The sequence below is a fragment of the Enhydra lutris genome, unplaced genomic scaffold (genome assembly GCF_002288905.1).
Source record: "Enhydra lutris kenyoni isolate GAN:26980312 unplaced genomic scaffold, ASM228890v2 scaffoldscaffold3, whole genome shotgun sequence".
Classification (NCBI taxonomy): Eukaryota; Metazoa; Chordata; class Mammalia; order Carnivora; family Mustelidae; genus Enhydra; species Enhydra lutris.
Window position 1 is genome coordinate 9,217,165 of NW_019154087.1, and position 17,968 is coordinate 9,235,132.

The window sequence follows — 17,968 nt, forward strand, 5'->3', positions numbered from 1 at the left end:
TCAGTTGGTTAAGTGCCCAACTCTTGATTTCAGCCCAGGTCTTGATTTCAGGGTCATGTGTTTAAGCCCCACACTGGGCTCTGTGCTAAGCATGGAGCCTATTAAAAAAAAAAAGTTATTTCACTATCTATTGTATTATTTCTGGTTTGTAATAAAATAGGTAATCATTACAGTTTGAATCTATAATTGGCCATTTTTTGAAACCCCAATATTATAAACATCATGTACTAAAGCTTTTGTAATCAATTTTTATTGCGAATAAAAGAACTTCTTCAGGGACTTTTGAAAGAACAATTTGACATTTTTGCCCCCTTTCAAATGAGTTTCACTATCACTCAAAATCTGTCAGGGATTTAAACTGGTACAAAGAATCATAAAATTCAGAGCTGAAAAGTATAATAGGGATGACCTCATTCAACTTTGTGATTTAAAGGTGAGAAAATAGATGACCGGAGAACTCGAATTACCTTCCTAACGTCACAGCTAGTGAACAGCAGAGCTAGGACAATGACCCATGTCTCTGATCATTGCAAGACATAAAATAATAAAAAAGGAACTGCTTTTTACTTTCACTATCCTTTTACTTTAAATCTCCTCATCTTTATTTTTATGCGAACCCACACTAAAATAATCTTACCTTTTATTTTTGTGGACTTTAAACCAGCAGGTCAAAATTTTAAGAGGATGAGAGTGGAAGTTTGCCACCTACAGGTCAAAAGAAAGAAGAAATCTTAGGTTTTTCTAGGGTAAAGCTTTGATGACATTACAAAGCACAAGTGTGTTTGAAAACATCTTTTTTTTTTTTTAATTTTTTAAATTTATTTTCAGCGTAACAGTATTCATTGTTTTTGCACCACACCCAGTGCTCCATGCAATCCGTGCCCTCTCCAATACCCACCACCTGGTTCCTCCAACCTCCCACCCCCTGCCCCTTCAAAACCCTCAGATTGTTTTTCAGAGTCCATAGTCTCTCATGGTTCACCTCCCCTTCCAATTTCCCTCAACTCCCTTCTCCTCTCTAACTCCCCTCATCCTCCATGCTACTTGTTATGCTCCACAAATCAGTGAAACCATATGATAATTGACTCTCTCTGCTTGACTTATTTCACTCAGCATAATCTCTTCTAGTCCCGTCCATGTTGCTACAAAAGTTGGGTATTCATCCTTTCTGATGGAGGCATAATACTCCATAGTGTACATGAACCACATCTTCCTTATTCATTCGTCCGTTGAAGGGCATCTTGAAAACATCTTTTTGGGAGAGTAGTTCTCAATGTAGCACGGGAAGACCTTTCTCAAGGGGATGCTGCCTTCATTCTCATCACCGTTAGTCGACAAGTTTCTACAGTGTTTCTTTGCCAACAGTATTTGGTGTTATTTCTATAGAAAAGAATGATAGGACACTGAACAGTATGAATCCATGATTAGAAGGCCATGAAAATGTTTCTTAGCAACTGAGACCCTTTCCCTTTTTTGGTTATCTGAGCAGGCAACAAAAATCCTACAGTGATGCTGGGGCAACTGGATAACCATTTGGAAAAAGTTCTTTTAGAGTCTTATATCTCCTACTAAAATAAATCTCAGAGGGATTAATATTTAAATTTGAAGGATGAACAAGACCGTAAAATTACTAGAACTCAGTATAGGCGACTTTAATATAATCTTGGAGTAGGGAAGCTCTTTCTAGATGTAACACCAAAGGAAGAAAATCAAAGGAAAATATATTTTACAAACATTAAAAATACAAATAAAATCACTATTCTTTCTTAAAGATTATTTAAGATGATATTGAATTTTCTCACAAATTAGTCAAACAAAACTTTAATAACAATATCCAGTGTTGACAGTGGTTGTGGAAAGGACACTTTAATTTGCAGACCTTTTTTAAAGCACAATTTGGCAAAAATATACGAAAAATGCTAAAATGTCCACCTAACTGTTGACCCGATATCTGTCTCAAAGAATTTATCCAAAGGATATAATCATGACTAAGAGATAAGATTCAGTAGAAGTACATTTTTATAGTCTTGTTTATATTACTAGCCAAGCTGAACTGAACTAAATGATAAGATGTGGGTTAAATAAATTATAGTAGGTTATTACACTGGCATAGTATGATGCCATTACAATTATTTTACTGAATACTATTTAATAACATTGGCGGAAATCTCTTAATATATTACTTGACAGAAGTAGGTTATATGGTAGTGTGTTTGGTATGAGCCCACTTATTAGAAAAAAACATATATATATCCATATATACAGACAGGGCCTTAGATAGCTGTATACCAAATATTAATAATGGTTACTTTGGTGTGTAGTGGGAAAAGAGATTAAGTTTACTCTAGTTTACTCTAAAAATGTTCTTGAAGAATGATGGAAATAATTTAAAGATGAATGTACTTTAAACAAACTCCCAGGATGGAAGTGTGAATAGGGAGGAGAAAATGTGGTACATAAAGATAAAAAGAATGAGGTCTGGCTATGAGGAAAGAAACAAAAGTACGGAGGAAGAATGGGGTACCAGAACATGTAATAAAATTGATCAAGGACGCAGTGAAGTAAGAGCTGGTACATCATGATCTAGAAGCCTGGAAGTAGGGCCACAACGCAGGCCAGGTAAATCAGCATGCTTGCTACTCGTTCACCATGGACTTTGTTATCCTGAGAGTCAATCTAAAACAGTTTGAAAGTATTCTAGTTTAAAGAGAGACCTCAGCTGTCTAAAAAGCTCCATAAAAACATATTGCTAAAAGGTCACAGGTGAAAACTCATTTAAAAATAACAAAGAAACTAGAGTTTTTAGAACGGCTCATTGAAAAGTATTTTAAAATGTTTGAGGGTATGTCAGTAAAATATGTGTTTTTTAAGTCTCAATATTTTTACATACAGAAGATAGAGCTAACCAAAATTCATTTGATTTTCACCCTTTATTATTTTTTTAAACATGTATTTATTTATTTAAGTCATCTCCACACCCAACACAGGGCTCAAACTCACAACCATAAGATCAAGAGTTCCATGACTATTTTTTTTAAGATTTTACTTATTTATTAGAGAGAGAGAGAGAGTGAGTGAGTGAGAGAGAGAAAGAGAAAAAGTGTATGAGTGGGGGAGGAGTAGAGGCAGAAGGAGAAGCTGACTCTGTGCTGAGCAGGGAGCCTGATCTGGGGCTCCATCCAGGGACCCTGGGATCATGACCTGAGTTGAAGGCAGCTGCCTAACCAACGGAGTCAGCCAGGCACCCCTGAGTCCCATGACCATTGATGAGCTAGCCAGGAGTCCCTGATTTTCACCTTTTAATGAATAATATGCTCCTAGATTACTTTCTACTCTATCAAAATAGACTGATATTCTGCATATTTGTATAGTATACAATATTTGTATAGTTATGTTTGTTATTTGTGTACCCATTAGTTTCTAGAGGAGTGATATTCAAACTTTTTTGATCATATATATATGTCCTACCGAGCTAATATATGTAAACTATATAACCTAAAGAAAAAAGTTAAAATTTAAAAAGAAGGCAGTAGAAATTCTAATACATTCCTCTTGCACCGCCTTGTACCTTCCTGTCTGTGCATCTGCCCTTCTTCGGAGACCACTGGCTGCCATTAGGATCTCTCAAGACCCACTGCCAAACTATACTGTGTATCTGGGCAAGACCCTTAGCCTCTGTGTCTCAGTTTATTTGTAAAATGAAGATAATAAAAGAGCCTGCCTCATAGAACTGTTGTGAAGATTACACAAGCCAGTGCCTGGAAAGTGCTCCCTATCATGTTTGGCATGGGAAGTACTCTGTAGTGGTAGATAAGATCTGTGACCGACACTTTGCAAGGAACAATCCTTCTTTAGATGATTGCTAACTTAAAGTTGATTATATCTGGTATTTTGGGACAAAATATATGGAGATTTGTTCTTCCCTTATTCTTCCTTATCTCTGTACTCTTTTTCTACATTATCTCCTTGGCCTGGAGCGAAGCGCATGGTATTTCATATTTTTGCCAAGTTGCAAAATATATTTCCCTGAACGTGTGGATTCAGTTTCCCCAAAGAAGGATAGCAATTACTTTTATTGAAAAGACCATTTCTTCATATTCTATTTAAGTTATAGCCATGATCATCAATTTCTGGCTGTACATAATAATCATACAGGAAGCTTTAAAAACCCACACACCCAGACCCCAATTCCAGACCTTCTGATTTAATTTGTGTAAAGGCTCCCCCAAGTGATACTAAAGTGCAGCCAGGGACTAAGGACCATTGAGCGAGGGGAAAATGATCACTTCATATCAGCAACACTCAGTCTTGGCTACATATTCCAATCACCTGGGGAGCTCTTAAAAATACCAATGGCTGGTGCCCTGATCTCAGACTATTAAGTATCTGTGGATGTAGTCAGGACATTAGCAGTCATAAAAGCTCCCCAGTTGATTCTTATTATGTGACAACATGATTCAGAACAGAGAACACACACACACTTCAAGGCAGGCTGATTGAAAAGTGTTGTGGTCTATAATCATCTGTTGCTTCCTCTTGAGTCTCCCTAGCTTGGGCTTGGCTTTGCTCCTTAGGCCACCAGATCCATTCGGGAGACAGCAGTCCTGCTACTCTCAGAAGTGGCCACCAGGGTCAGTAACTATTTAAAAGGGTAAAGCACTACACCAAATCTAATATTATTAATTTTTGTCATTATTATCCTCTCTCCTCCAGCCATCTTGAAACATGAAATACATCTTGCCTAGTACTCTCCTCTCCTATTGCTCTTATCTCCAAAGTAGGCACGCTGACCCTTTTTGTTCATGGCATTATATCTAGTCATTATAAAGAGGGCAAGGGAGGAAGGGGCACAAAGGAGAACCACTAAAACTGTAAAGCTAGAAAGGAATAGAAATCTCAGGAAACTGCTTTATAACAAAGTTTAAAATGCTTATTTCCCTAGATATTTGCATGTAGTTTATATTGAGTTATCTTAATGCATATTTAATATAAATCTCAAAGTCACTTTAAGAATAACAGATAAATTTCAGAGAGCTGAGATGACTTGCCCAAGGTCACACAGTGGGCAAAGTCAGATTATGAAAAAGTTCTTCTAGTTTAAAGTCTAATGTTTATCTGACTGTACTACAAGTACATCCTGGAAGTTGATAGATCCCTCCTTTTTATCATTCTTTTATTATGGAAGGGAGAACCTTTAGCTGGTCCACAAGAAACTGATCTGTTGCTTCCAGAACCTGGAGATAAGGTTTAGTTCTGGGTTTTTTGTTTTTTTTTTAAAGATTTTATTTATTTATTTGAGAGAGAGACAGTGAGAGAGAGCATGAGCGAGGAGAAGGTCAGAGAGAGAAGCAGACTCCCCATGGAGCTGGGAGCCCGATGCGGGACTCGATCCCAGGACTCCCAGGATCATGACCTGAGCCGAAGGCAGTCGTCCAACCAACTGAGCCACCCAGGCGTCCCCAGTTCTGGGGGTTTTAACTAACATCACGAAGTGGGTGATTGTGGTTATTAGATAGCACTACAAAGGAGATGTCTCCCAAATCAGTAAGTCAACATTTGGAGGGGCCACAGGATGCTGCCACCAGAGAGCAAGTCTGAAATACAACTGAGTAAAAAGAAAGCAGTGTCTCATTAACTTAACATCTGAACAGAGAGTACGACGACCGAAGAGAGCAAAAAGCTGAACTTCCTGGGTAGTGGCAGGTGTCCAGCATTGTTCTGAATAGTGCTGCGTCAGAGGTGATGGTTCCCTGGCTTCAACTCCAGCCTCAACAAGCAATGTTCCTAGCTTCCCAGAGACTTTTAGACACAGAAGACAATTCTTGATTCAGTTCATAGGAGTATTCTACTTTTTCTAGTAGTTATGTTACAGATACGAATATGAAGTTAGCATCTTGGTTTATATAACAACTTTCTATGAATTTGGTTAGTACAAGTCAAGAGTTAATTCCTCTGGTGATGATTACCTCCTGTTAACTTGACAAAAGCTTATGGGCCTGGAAAGCTATGCTCATGGAAACCCTATCTTTTGGTGACTGCAAAGCACTGGCACCTTGAGAGACCCTGGACTTCTCTGATCCACCATTGCTTTCCCCCAACGAAACAGAGCCTTGTAGAGTCAGTGGCATCAACTAGCAAGCCAAACACTGTGCCTGAAATTAAATGAGTCCTTAATGGCTTTGTAAAGTTCCAGAGGGTGACTCTAATGTTATACTGGTCTGTGCTTTATATAGGAAAGTCAACCTTTGTAAAGTTTGGCCATTTATGTCAGTATCTTTAAAAAAAACTTTTGATACAGTACAGATCTCGGTTATGGAAATTTAGAAAGGTTCGTGAAAGAGATTCTGTTTTCAAGTTCCTGGGAAAGACACTTACTGCCTTCACCATGCTTTCTGTGGACTCCATGTGCTCCTGTGTTCCTTGTAATTTCATCCAATTCTTTTCCAAGTTGTGTTGTCATTCCATAACCTGTTGTTTGTCATCTAATTCCTGAGATCTTCATTTTTAATGTGTTTTTTCAAAAACTTCAATCTAGATGATTTAACTCATTTAAAAATATTTTGATCTATGTTCTAGCTAGAGTTTTTTCTTGTGAGTTCTAACGGTCTGTTAAAAATTCTTCAATTTTAATCTCTTTTCTTGTACTAAAGTCATTTAAGGTTAAATAGCATTTTTTTTCTCATGTCCAAATTACATGGATTTTTGTGGATACTATCATATGAGGGATTTCCTATGGAGATGTGGGTGGGCCACGGTCAATTTCTGTTTCATGGCTCATGGTCTCTCTCCTATTATAAATGAAGAACCAGAAATAGAGAAATAGAGGTCTCTCTCCTATTATAAATGAAGAACCAGAAATAGAAATAGAATGTAACCCTTCTCTATTTATCAAAGCTAAGACTTGAAAAGACTTGGTTGGAAAGATTTTCTGCCTTTATTTAGCTCTGTGTGTCCTAGAAATCTATAAACCTTGCCTTCAAAATTACATTTCGTTTCAGAGATCATTTCATTGAGGCTGCTGGCCACCCAGCCTAATATAAAATGACTTGTTTTACCATTCCCAATGTAAATTTTCCCTCTCCTTTATTCCAAATGTTCCTGTCCTGCTCTATTTTATTTCTTTCCAACATTTTTTCCTCATAGTGTAACTCAGGTTCCTGGAAGAAAGCGTGTGCTGGATATTTCTGATATTCTTCAGAGCTTAGATCACTACAGCACTAGTCAATTCTATCTACACATACACATAAAAGTGGGTTGTTTTTGCATTTTTGCTCTTGCTTTGCACTCACCCAGAATGTGATGCCCATAAGCTACTTCTCTAATCTGTTTACCCATATTTCCATTCATGTGGAGTCCTTTCAACCCTTTTGGGGACTACAGCTCACAATGACCTGTCAGTAACCCCTTCACTCTTGCTGCTTCCCACTTCTTTTTTGCTCCTGCATCTGTCCAGTGTCTTAGGCAGGCAGATATACCTGCACATTTCCTGAATATGTAGGGATTCCATTGCTGGAATTTCTTACAGGTTATTTTTTGAAAAGCCAGTTAACCCCTGGTCCAGGAAGGGTTATTTATCTTTGGGAAGACTGGCTATAATGTGGATATAAGATAACTGCAAACTTCTCTGTAGTTTATATTAAAGAAGCAGATTGGTCACAAAGATGTCAACACTTCTTTGGTCTTTGAGAAATGTCTACTTGCTTATGCACAGGGTTTCTTGTTAAAACCCACTTAGTTAAATGAATCAAGTTTATGTGAGGGACTGCCCTCTGTAAGAACAGAATAGTTCCTTGAGTAATTAAAACTTAAAGGTATTCCTTGTAAGAATTAGAAAAATAGCTCATAAAACACATAATAGTACAAAATTTTTTACAATCTGAAAACAAAATGAACTTATAAAGTTTGTATTAAAATGAGACTTCTAGTGTCAAAGGAAAGTATTTATAAGATTTTACTAAACATTTAATAGTACTAATGCATGCAAATACAACTTCACAAAAAAAATCTACTATATAAAATGAGATGAGCATCTACATTAATATTAGTGGCACTCATAATCTTCATAATATTTTAACAAAAACTAAGTGTTAATAGTACACAGATGAGTAAAAGTATCAATACCTACACAAGTAAAATAATACTTTATTTTAAAAAGCATGAGTAAAAGTATCAATACCTACACAAGTAAAATAATACTTTATTTTAAAAAGCAGTTCAACTCTTAATGTTGTTAGATTCTAGCTTGGAACAAAGCTGGTATATATAACTGGAATGATTATCTGTGCAAGGTTTTCATGTGACCACATTTAAGACAACCACTAAACCAAAAGTTATATTATTTTACCAGAGTGGAGGATAACCAAGTTATGTTTTCTAATACATTTAAATTATCCTATAAATAAACTACACATTCTTTTCTCGTCTTGTTGCTGTTACTTTACAGAAAAAGCTTCCTTTCACAGTTAATACTTAGAAATACACTTTGGAGCCAGAGAAAATCTTAGTGTAAACTCCAGCTCTTCTACCTATTAGCTTTAAGACTTTGGGTAAGCTTCTTAACCTTACGAAGCTCATTTCCTTATCATACAATGGAGAAAATAAATGTTTCAAAGATTGAGATAATTTGTGTTAATAGGATGAATTGTGTCCCTCCCTCCCCCCCAATTCATATGGTGAAGTCCTAATCCCCAGTACTCAGAATGTGACTATACTGGAAACAGGTTCTTTAAAGAGGTAATTAAGTTAAAATGAGGTCATTAGGGAAGGACTTATCCATTATGACAGTGTCTTTATGAGAAAATTAGGACACAGATAGATAGATAGATAGGGAAGACATTGTGAGACAAAGGGAAAAGACATCCATTTACAAGTGAACTGGAAAGAGGCCTCAGAAGAAACCGACTCTGACAATACCTTGATCTCAGAGTCTAGGTCTCAGAATTGTGAGAAAATAAATTTCTGTTGTTTAAGCCCCCTAATATGTGGCATTTTGTTATGGCAACCCTAAAAAGTTAATACAACATGTAAAGACTTTAGAATAGTGCCTGGAACACCATAGGTAATCAATAACTTCATTACTACTGTTATTATTTCCCCAGAGCTTTTCTAATTTTCAACTCCACACATAGTTCAGTTCTTAAGATGTTCATTTAATGGCTTAGTGGCAAAAGAGTAAGACTTTGTTGGGATACACAGAATGCTATGGACTCTCAGCATCCTTGCATGTTCTTGCTGGGTTTGAGCTCTCTTTTTCTGGGCCATTTCTCAGGGATGTGTTTCCAGTGAGTAACCTTGAATGATGACAAAATATCTCACTCCAGACCAAGAACAGGCTTACTTCCGCTTCTATAAAAGCTGTGATTTTCCTGAATTCAAGACCTTAGGGGACATGACTGAGGTCAGTAGCACAGATTGGTTTCATCCTGTTGCTCAGTCTGTTGATAGCAGCCTTAATTAACTGCTCTATGAAACCAACTGAATAGATCTGATATTGACTAAATAACCTGTTTATCAGATTAATCAGACTAGTAAACAGAGTGGCATTCTTACATGAAAATTCAAGTCTGGCCAAGAGCATTTCAAGTTAAGAAGTGAGTAGTTGGAAGAGGCCATCCATACGGGCTCTGAATGACACGGCATATTTTCTGGGTATGCCACCAATGCAAGGTCCTGACCTATCTTTACCCAGTCCGTGTCTCAGGCTTGTGTTTACATTGAGCAATCTTGGGGCATGAGGTAACAACTCCCCTTGGGCAAAAAACAGGATTGTTTCCGGTTACTATAAAAGCAATCAATGCCCCAAGCTCAGTGTTCCTTTTCTGTAACACAACCCACTTTGTGTGCCCGCTTCCATCACTGGCCTTTTATGTTGCTCTTATGGAGCTCAGAGAAATGGGAACTGATACAAACCAACAAGAAGCACTAGCTACTGCTTTGATAATGAATATCAAAGTGCACTGTCTCTGATCCAAGTGTCTCGTGTATCTGTTGCATACCATGAAATGGTAACAGGCTAACAGGTAAGTTGGGTGAAATCTCAGACCCTGCAGTTATTGACAGACATCAACAATTTTCTTCTTGGTAAAGGCTGGCACTATGACTTGGCTTGATTTATTATTAGGAAATTTATTATTAGCATGATACATTACAAAATCTTACTTTCCAAAGACCTAGCCAATAACACTACAAAAATAAAAAGCCCTCTGTTTCCTGTGAATTTAACTGTCTGTGTCCAAGTCCAGTAATAATTTCACTGTCTGTTTGAAGTACTAATAGTACTAAATCCAAAGCTCGGCGCCATGCCTCGGTCTTTGGTATAACTACGTCATAAATGCTTGGAATCTGTTCCAGTTTATTTGAAATGGCTGAATTAAAAATTCCACTATTTAGTTTACTATATTCATTCAAGATGTAAGATGAAGGAGAACCAGAGTCTGTGGCATTTTGTAGACGCTGTTGAATGAATGTGCTGGCTTCAAATTCTGATGAGCAACTGGCTGTGTTATATATGAGAGTTGAAAGGTATTTGTGCCACCCATTTGCAAGGCATTTAAGCACAGTTGATCTGTATAGTGCCAGAGAGGAGGCCAGCCAAGAGGAAGTATTAGGAAGCCATCCTGAACAAACGTGGTTTCTTTTACTCAGTGATTGCTTTGCAAGAATCTGAAGGTGGCTAAGGCACAAAAATTCAACTGCACCACCTCCAAGGAAGACCTTTTGCTCTTTTAGAGCATAATACAGACGATAGGCACAAGTCCAGAATCTATCTTCTTTGGTTTGCATCTGTGCAGTGACTGAGCTAGTGAGCACCACTGTAACCAGATTAATTCCTTCCGTTTTTATCACGATTGTGATTACGTTGATCCTATCTATGACATCTGAAGGAATACTTCTCCAGAAGGTCACAGAGACCCCACTGCCCACACAGTTTTCATTCACTTGTGTGATGTAGGTCACCTGTACTGCTCCCGAAGCTTCTGCAAAAGCCTGCATCACACTGCTATTCACGGACCCAAGTACCAACCGCTTACTGTGTATGCACTTTTCAGTTAAGTGTTCAGACACATTTCCTTGTACCAGGACGAGGTTCACGTTGAACTTAATTAATACCTGTAAGACATAATTTGTCCACAGTTCTTCTGTGGTGTCTTGTTGAACCCTCATGCTTTCCAATACTGTGTTAATATTTGTAGCCTTATTAAACCCCAGGTGCCGATAATTCTCTGTGAGGTCACCCTCAATGAGAAGAATCCGGATAGGCTGATTCTGTAATTCCTTGATCAGAGTAGTATTAGATATTGATAGAACAGTGATAAATCCTGGACAGACACAAGAAAAACTTTCAGGTACACCTGGTAAACAACAAATGAAGATTCTGGAAATGTCAAACCAAAATGGCATCATACGGCTGCCTTGCTGCATACTTGCATTCTGATACTGCAGCCGTACTGCTTCATCTACTAATTTCATGCTATGGTGATCTCCGTGACTCAAACCCATCTCCAACTCTACCAAATCACTGCATCTGTAAGTACTGGGAGTAGCTCCACCATGTTGTTCTAGAAATCCATCTGGTTTGTTTATCCACTGATTATTATCTGTCCTATTAAAATGCCTACTGTGGATTAGTATTGACTTTCCATAATGGCTGCCTGTGAGCAGACTGTTTTGCAGACTTTGAGGATTTTGTAGTGTATTTTTATCTGCTTCAACTTCAGCCTGAGATCTAAAGAGTTTAGTTGATCTAACAGGTATCCCAGCAAGACTGTAAAAGGTCAGTGATGGAGAGGCAACATCTTTGAGATCATGCTCTTTCTGTAAACCAGTATCTGAAGGGATTTGTAGAAAAGGACACAAACTGACACTAGATGTTTCAAGTCCAGAAAATGTCTTAGTGCTGTCTATATGGTCAAATACACTGTGGACAGGTACTTGAAGGGAAACTACCTCTTCAATGCAAGAGTTCAAGCCCTCTGACATTGCAGACACTATTAATGAAATGGGGACACCTAAATGGAGACATTCTTCAGCAGCACTGCTCCAGGCACCGATGAGAAACAAAAGAGTACTGGTTCCAGTTTTATATGTGTTATTTTGTGCTTGAACTGCTTCGTTGAGAAGTTGTCCCACTGCACTGGTTAAATCCAAACTTTCAAGAAGCCTTACTGTTGAACTGATTAACACACTTTCATGACACTCTGCATCTATAATAAATTTAGATAATTTTAATGGACCTAGGAAAGTTCTTCCTGTTCCCGCAAATGATGAAAGTTGTTGAAGTCCCATGTGCCTTCTTTTATTTATGACCCTGCAAGCCATCACCATGAGTCATCATCTGCAAATAAAATAAAAACTTGGAAATTTATTCAGTGTAATTCGTGGTTACAATTGCTTATAAAAGAAAAATCAGATATCGTCCCTGCCTTTGAGGGGTTTCTGGTATGTACAGTTTCCATTCAATAGAGTCAGTGCAATGATAACAGTACTATAATGATATTTCGATAAAGGTATGGGCATGTGGGGAAGGAATACTCATCCAATAGGGGAAGTGGATCATGTAGGCAATGATTCTGGTAGTGTTCCCAGAAGAGGACAATGCTTGAAATGAGTCTTGAAGAATAATTTGAAAGAGTCAGCAAGTTGAAGGAGGGGGTAGTAAATGCACATATATGTGAAAAAACACAGTGTACTGGGGTAATATAAGTAGTTTAATTTTATAGAAATATGAAGAAAGTAGTAGGAAATGGAAGATGAAGCTCTAGAAAAGAAAAAGGGTTGGAACATGAGGGCCATTATGTGCCACGTCAAACCTGATCCTCTAATGGGAACCACTTAAGTGTTTTAAGTAGGGAAGATTAAGAAACAGCTTGATATAGAGTTTGAAAGCATGTGCTCTAGATCTAGAAGTCTGGATTTGAACTTGGCTCTAACACTTACTAGCTATGTAGACTTCAGCAAGTTATCTAACTACTCTACTCTGTCCACATCTGAAAAATAAGGACTATAACAGAAACTACCTTGTAGGGTTGTTATAAGGAGTAAAGGACTACAGTGTTCAGAACAACTCCAGGCACATAATCCCTTCTGAGTACTACTGTGACTACTGCTGCTGCTGCTAGTGTTTTGGATAGATTACCGTTCTGACAGCACGGAGAATGAACAGGGTAGGTGCCTCACTGGAGGCAGAAAAGCCAGCTAAGCATTATCTGTAGTTATCTAGATAGGGAATGTGGAAGAGGGATGCAGGTGAGAGGATGGACTAGGTTACTAATTAGAATGCAAAGGGGAAAAAAGTATTATTTAAAGGGAAGTTCAAAAGCAATTGGGCTTTTTCCACATACTATTTAAAAATCCACGACTAAAACCAGTAAGACTTAAAGAGAGAAACTTCAGTCCAATAAAAAGAACTTTTTAACAAAGTACCCCTTACTTGAAAAGCTGTCTATAATAAAATGACCTATCTTGCAAGGTATAAGCTCTCAAAGACTAGAACTAAAATTGTAGATAATATAAACTCTTCCAACTCCACGACTTTATAATTCTTTGAACGATATTTTTTGTCACAATCTTTTAAATCCAAAATATCAAAAAGCAAGCAATTCAGAGTTTTGCTTTTCATCTGATAAATTTGTTCCTATAATACCTGGATTCATCCTTGAAACTGAGGAGTGCCACTATTCGAGATACCTTAAGATCAGGAGGAAGCCATAACACAACTATTCCTCAAGAGTAGCCTCCTATAAGCTTTCAAGAACTAAGGGGAAAAGCTAATATAGCCAAGGAAAAGGTATAAAGATGAACTGTTTGTACTCAGTTTCAAATGCAAATGCTCTTTTGTGAAAATTTCAATTCTATAAAATAAAAATCAAACTCTTGATACATCCAGGCATATCTCATTTGATATGGCACCAATATATACTCTAGGACTCATACTCTAATCTCGAGACCCATTGTATCTTCAAATTATCTGATCTTACCATGTTTTCGTTGTCCCTCACTCCTCACCCCCATACTGTCAATTCTCTACTTATCCAGTTTAAATTCCTATCTGTCAATTATTACAATCACTCCCTTGCACGTATATCCTCAAAAATCCTTATCCCACTTCAAGTTCACCCTACTCACCTTGCAAAGTCATCAATCTTGATGAAATCCAACTTTCTGTCTACTCCACACTCACCTTGCTGCAGCTGAAAATAAACAAAAAAAATAGACACAACCATGCTGTATCATTTCAAACCTCAACTGACCTTATTGTTGCTTGGCAATCTACTTCCCCAGTTCATTTATCTTTTTCCCCCCTTTTTATAAAAGGTTATTGCTTTTGGGGTTCTATTTCTTAAGTTTTGCCTACCCCGAGTACAAAAGATATTCTTCTATACTTCTTCTAAAAACGTTATGGTTTTTATGTCTATGTCTTATGTCTATGGATCTACCTTTTTTGGACATTTCATGTAAACAGAATCACACAATATGTGACCTTTTCTGTCTGGCTTCTTTCACTTAGCATAATGTTTTTGAGGTTTATCCACATAATATTATGTATCAGTACTTCATTCCTTTTTATGGCTGAGTAATATTCCATTGTATGTATGTATCACCTTATTTATCTGTTGATGGACATTTCAGTTATTTCTATCTTTTGACTACTGTGAATTGTGCTACTATGAACATTTGTGTACAAGTGTCTGAGTATGTTTTCAATTCTTTTGGGTATACACCTAGGAGTGGTCACATGGTCATTTTATGTTTAACTTCCTGAGGAACTGCCAAACTGTCTTCTATAGCAGCTAAATCAGTTTACTTTCTCACTAGCAATACATGAGGGTTTCAATTTTTCCACATCCTTGTTGTATTGATTTCCTAGAGGTGCTGTACTGAATTACCAAAAGCTGGGTGCTTAAAACAATACATTTTTATTCTCTCATGGTTCTGGAGTCCAGAAGTCTGAAATCAAGCTATCTGCAGGGCCTTGAATCCTCTGAAGGCTCTAGGGAAGGCTCTTCCAGTTTCTAGCTGGCTCCTGGAGGTCCATGGCTTTTTGTAAAAAAACTCACTATCTGCTTTTTTTTCATATGGTTTTCTTAAAAGGACACCATTCATTTTATTTAGGGTCAACCGTAATCTGGCATGACCTATCTTAACTAGCTACTTATATAAAGACTCTATTTCCAAATAAAATCATTCTGAGATTCTGGATGGACATGAGTTTTGGAGCGAACACTACTCAACCTAGTATGCTCACCAATACATATCTTCTGTTTTATGTTTTGTCTCTGTTTTTTAAACAACAGACATCCTATTAGAAGTGAAGTGATATTTCACTGTGGTTTTGATTTGCCTTCTCTAAAAACTAACGATGATAAGCATCTTTTCATGTACTGGCTGGCCATTTGGAGAAATATCTATTCAAATCTTTTGCCCATTTTAAAATTGGGTTGTCTTTTTGTTGTTGAACTGTAAGAATTCTTTGCATATTCTGGAAATTAGGACCTTATCAAAATACAATTTACAAATTTTCTCCCTCTGTAGGTTGTATTATCTACTTTTTTGATAATCACTTTGATGCATTAAAGTTTCCCATTTTAATGAAGCTGAATTTGTCTTTTTTTTTCCTTTTGTTGCTCATGCTCTTGGTGTCATATCTAAGAATTTATTGCTAAATCCGAAGTCATAAAGATTTGACCCAGCGTTTTGAGTTTTATAGTTTTATATCTTATATTAAGTTCATTAACACATTTTATTTTTGTATATGGGATGAAGTAGGAGTCCAACTTTGCATTCGGATGTCAAATTGTCCCAGCATCATTTGTTGAAAGACTATTTTTCCCAATTGATGGTTTTGCATCTTTGTCAAAAGTCAACTTGGCAATAGATTTTGGGTTTATTTCTAGACTCTCAATTCTATCTGATTGATCTATATGTCCATCCTTAAGCCAGGACCACATGATCCCATGACCCTGAGATCATCATGACTTGAGCTGAAACCAAGGGTCATATGTTTAACCGACTGAGCCACCCGGTGTCCAAGGATCACACTTTCTTGATTACTACAGCTTTGTGATGGGTTTTACACTGAGGGAGTGTAAATACTCCAATTTAGCTCTTTTTGTTTTAGCTTTTACATTTATATTTATAATTCATCTTAAACTGATTTTTGTAAATGGTGTGAGGCAGGGGTCATTTTGTTTCCTCCTGGATATCCAGTTGCTCCAGAATAATTTGATGAAAAGACAAGCTTGAAAGGACTGGCTTTTTGCATGTTTTTTAATTTCTAACATGTTCTGAGAGCTTATTAAGTATGAGCCACTTTACATGCACTAGGTAATAGAGTTCTCATAATATTCTGAGGTATGTACATATTTAACCTATTAAAATGAAAAACAGATAAGTAACGTACCAAATCTCAAACTAGTAAATAATAGATTTGTCTAATGCCAGAGTCCCATGCTATTAACTACTAAATAATAGTGCCTTCTGGCTGTCCCTCTACCCAATGTGATAGAGATTCACCTTCTCTCCTGCAGAATTTTCTGCTACATTTCCACTTCCAAACCTTCTTGCCTTCTTCCAAGCCTGTTTATATCCTTAAAATGGATATGCCCTTTCCCCCCCCCCCAAGCATCAGAATCTCTGTTTATGGTTTCCTCTTTATACTAAGTTTAAATCACAACATATTACTGTATTAGCAGAAAACTTATAGGGAATGTAGAGCAAAAGGAAAAAGTCATGGGCTATTTCAAACTTATTTAAACTTTCAAAGTCTGCATTTAATTTATGTGAAAACAGTTTTCCCAGAAAAGACATGAAATTATTTAAACAAAATTAATCTACAAGCAAAAAGTTACATGCAACTGATCTCAAAATATTCAATTATATCACTTATATGTGGAACCTAAAAAACAAACCAAACAGAACAGGCAGAAACAGACCCATAAATACACAGAACACACTGGTGATTGCTAGAGGGAAGAGGTGTAGGGGATGGGCAAAAAGGGGTGAAAGGGAGTAGGAGGTATAGGCTTCTAATTATGGAAGGAATAAGTCACATGGATGAAAGGAAGAGCATGAAGAATATAGTCAATGGTATTGTAATAACATTGTACGATGGCATATGGTAGCTACACTTGTGATAAGCATAGCATAACATATAGAGTTGTCGAATCAGTGTGCTGTACACCTGAAACGAATAGAATATTTTATATTTAATAAAATATGAACAAACATTCAAGAAAAATGCTATTTCAGCATTTGAAGACTCTATTCCAAGTTCCAGCAGCAATTAAAAAAAAGTCTTAGGGGCGCCTGGGTGGCTCAGTGGGTTAAGCCGCTGCCTTCGGCTCAGGTCGTGATCTCGGAGTCCTGGGATCGAGTCCCGCATTGGGCTCTCTGCTCAGCAGGGAGCCTGCTTCCTCCTGTCTCTCTGCCTGCCTCTCTGCCTGATGAGTAAAAGTATCAATACCTACACAAGTAAAATAATACTTTATTTTAAAAAGCATGAGTAAAAGTATCAATACCTACACAAGTAAAATAATACTTTATTTTAAAAAGCAGTTCAACTCTTAATGTTGTTAGATTCTAGCTTGGAACAAAGCTGGTATATATAACTGGAATGATTATCTGTGCAAGGTTTTCATGTGACCACATTTAAGACAACCACTAAACCAAAAGTTATATTATTTTACCAGAGTGGAGGATAACCAAGTTATGTTTTCTAATACATTTAAATTATCCTATAAATAAACTACACATTCTTTTCTCGTCTTGTTGCTGTTACTTTACAGAAAAAGCTTCCTTTCACAGTTAATACTTAGAAATACACTTTGGAGCCAGAGAAAATCTTAGTGTAAACTCCAGCTCTTCTACCTATTAGCTTTAAGACTTTGGGTAAGCTTCTTAACCTTACGAAGCTCATTTCCTTATCATACAATGGAGAAAATAAATGTTTCAAAGATTGAGATAATTTGTG

The 17,968-nt window shown here is 37.1% G+C and overlaps 1 protein-coding gene across 1 annotated transcript; it reads right to left on the reverse strand.

The window, feature by feature from the left end:
• Positions 1-8,785: 8,785 nt before the first annotated feature.
• LOC111155020 (Bardet-Biedl syndrome 12 protein-like) lies at positions 8,786-14,180 on the reverse strand. Its single transcript, XM_022515034.1, has 2 exons — positions 14,125-14,180; positions 8,786-12,334 (listed from the first exon to the last, which is right to left on the reverse strand). Exon 2 carries the CDS (start codon positions 12,322-12,324, stop codon positions 10,183-10,185), a length of 2,142 nt encoding a protein of 713 aa, XP_022370742.1. The 5' UTR covers positions 12,325-12,334; positions 14,125-14,180; the 3' UTR covers positions 8,786-10,182.
• Positions 14,181-17,968: the final 3,788 nt, after the last annotated feature.

What these genes read in the sequence shown, in the direction of transcription:
- LOC111155020 (XM_022515034.1), bottom strand. Translation starts at nt 12,324, where the DNA reads ATGGTGATGGCTTGCAGGGTCATAAATAAAAGAAGGCACATGGGACTT.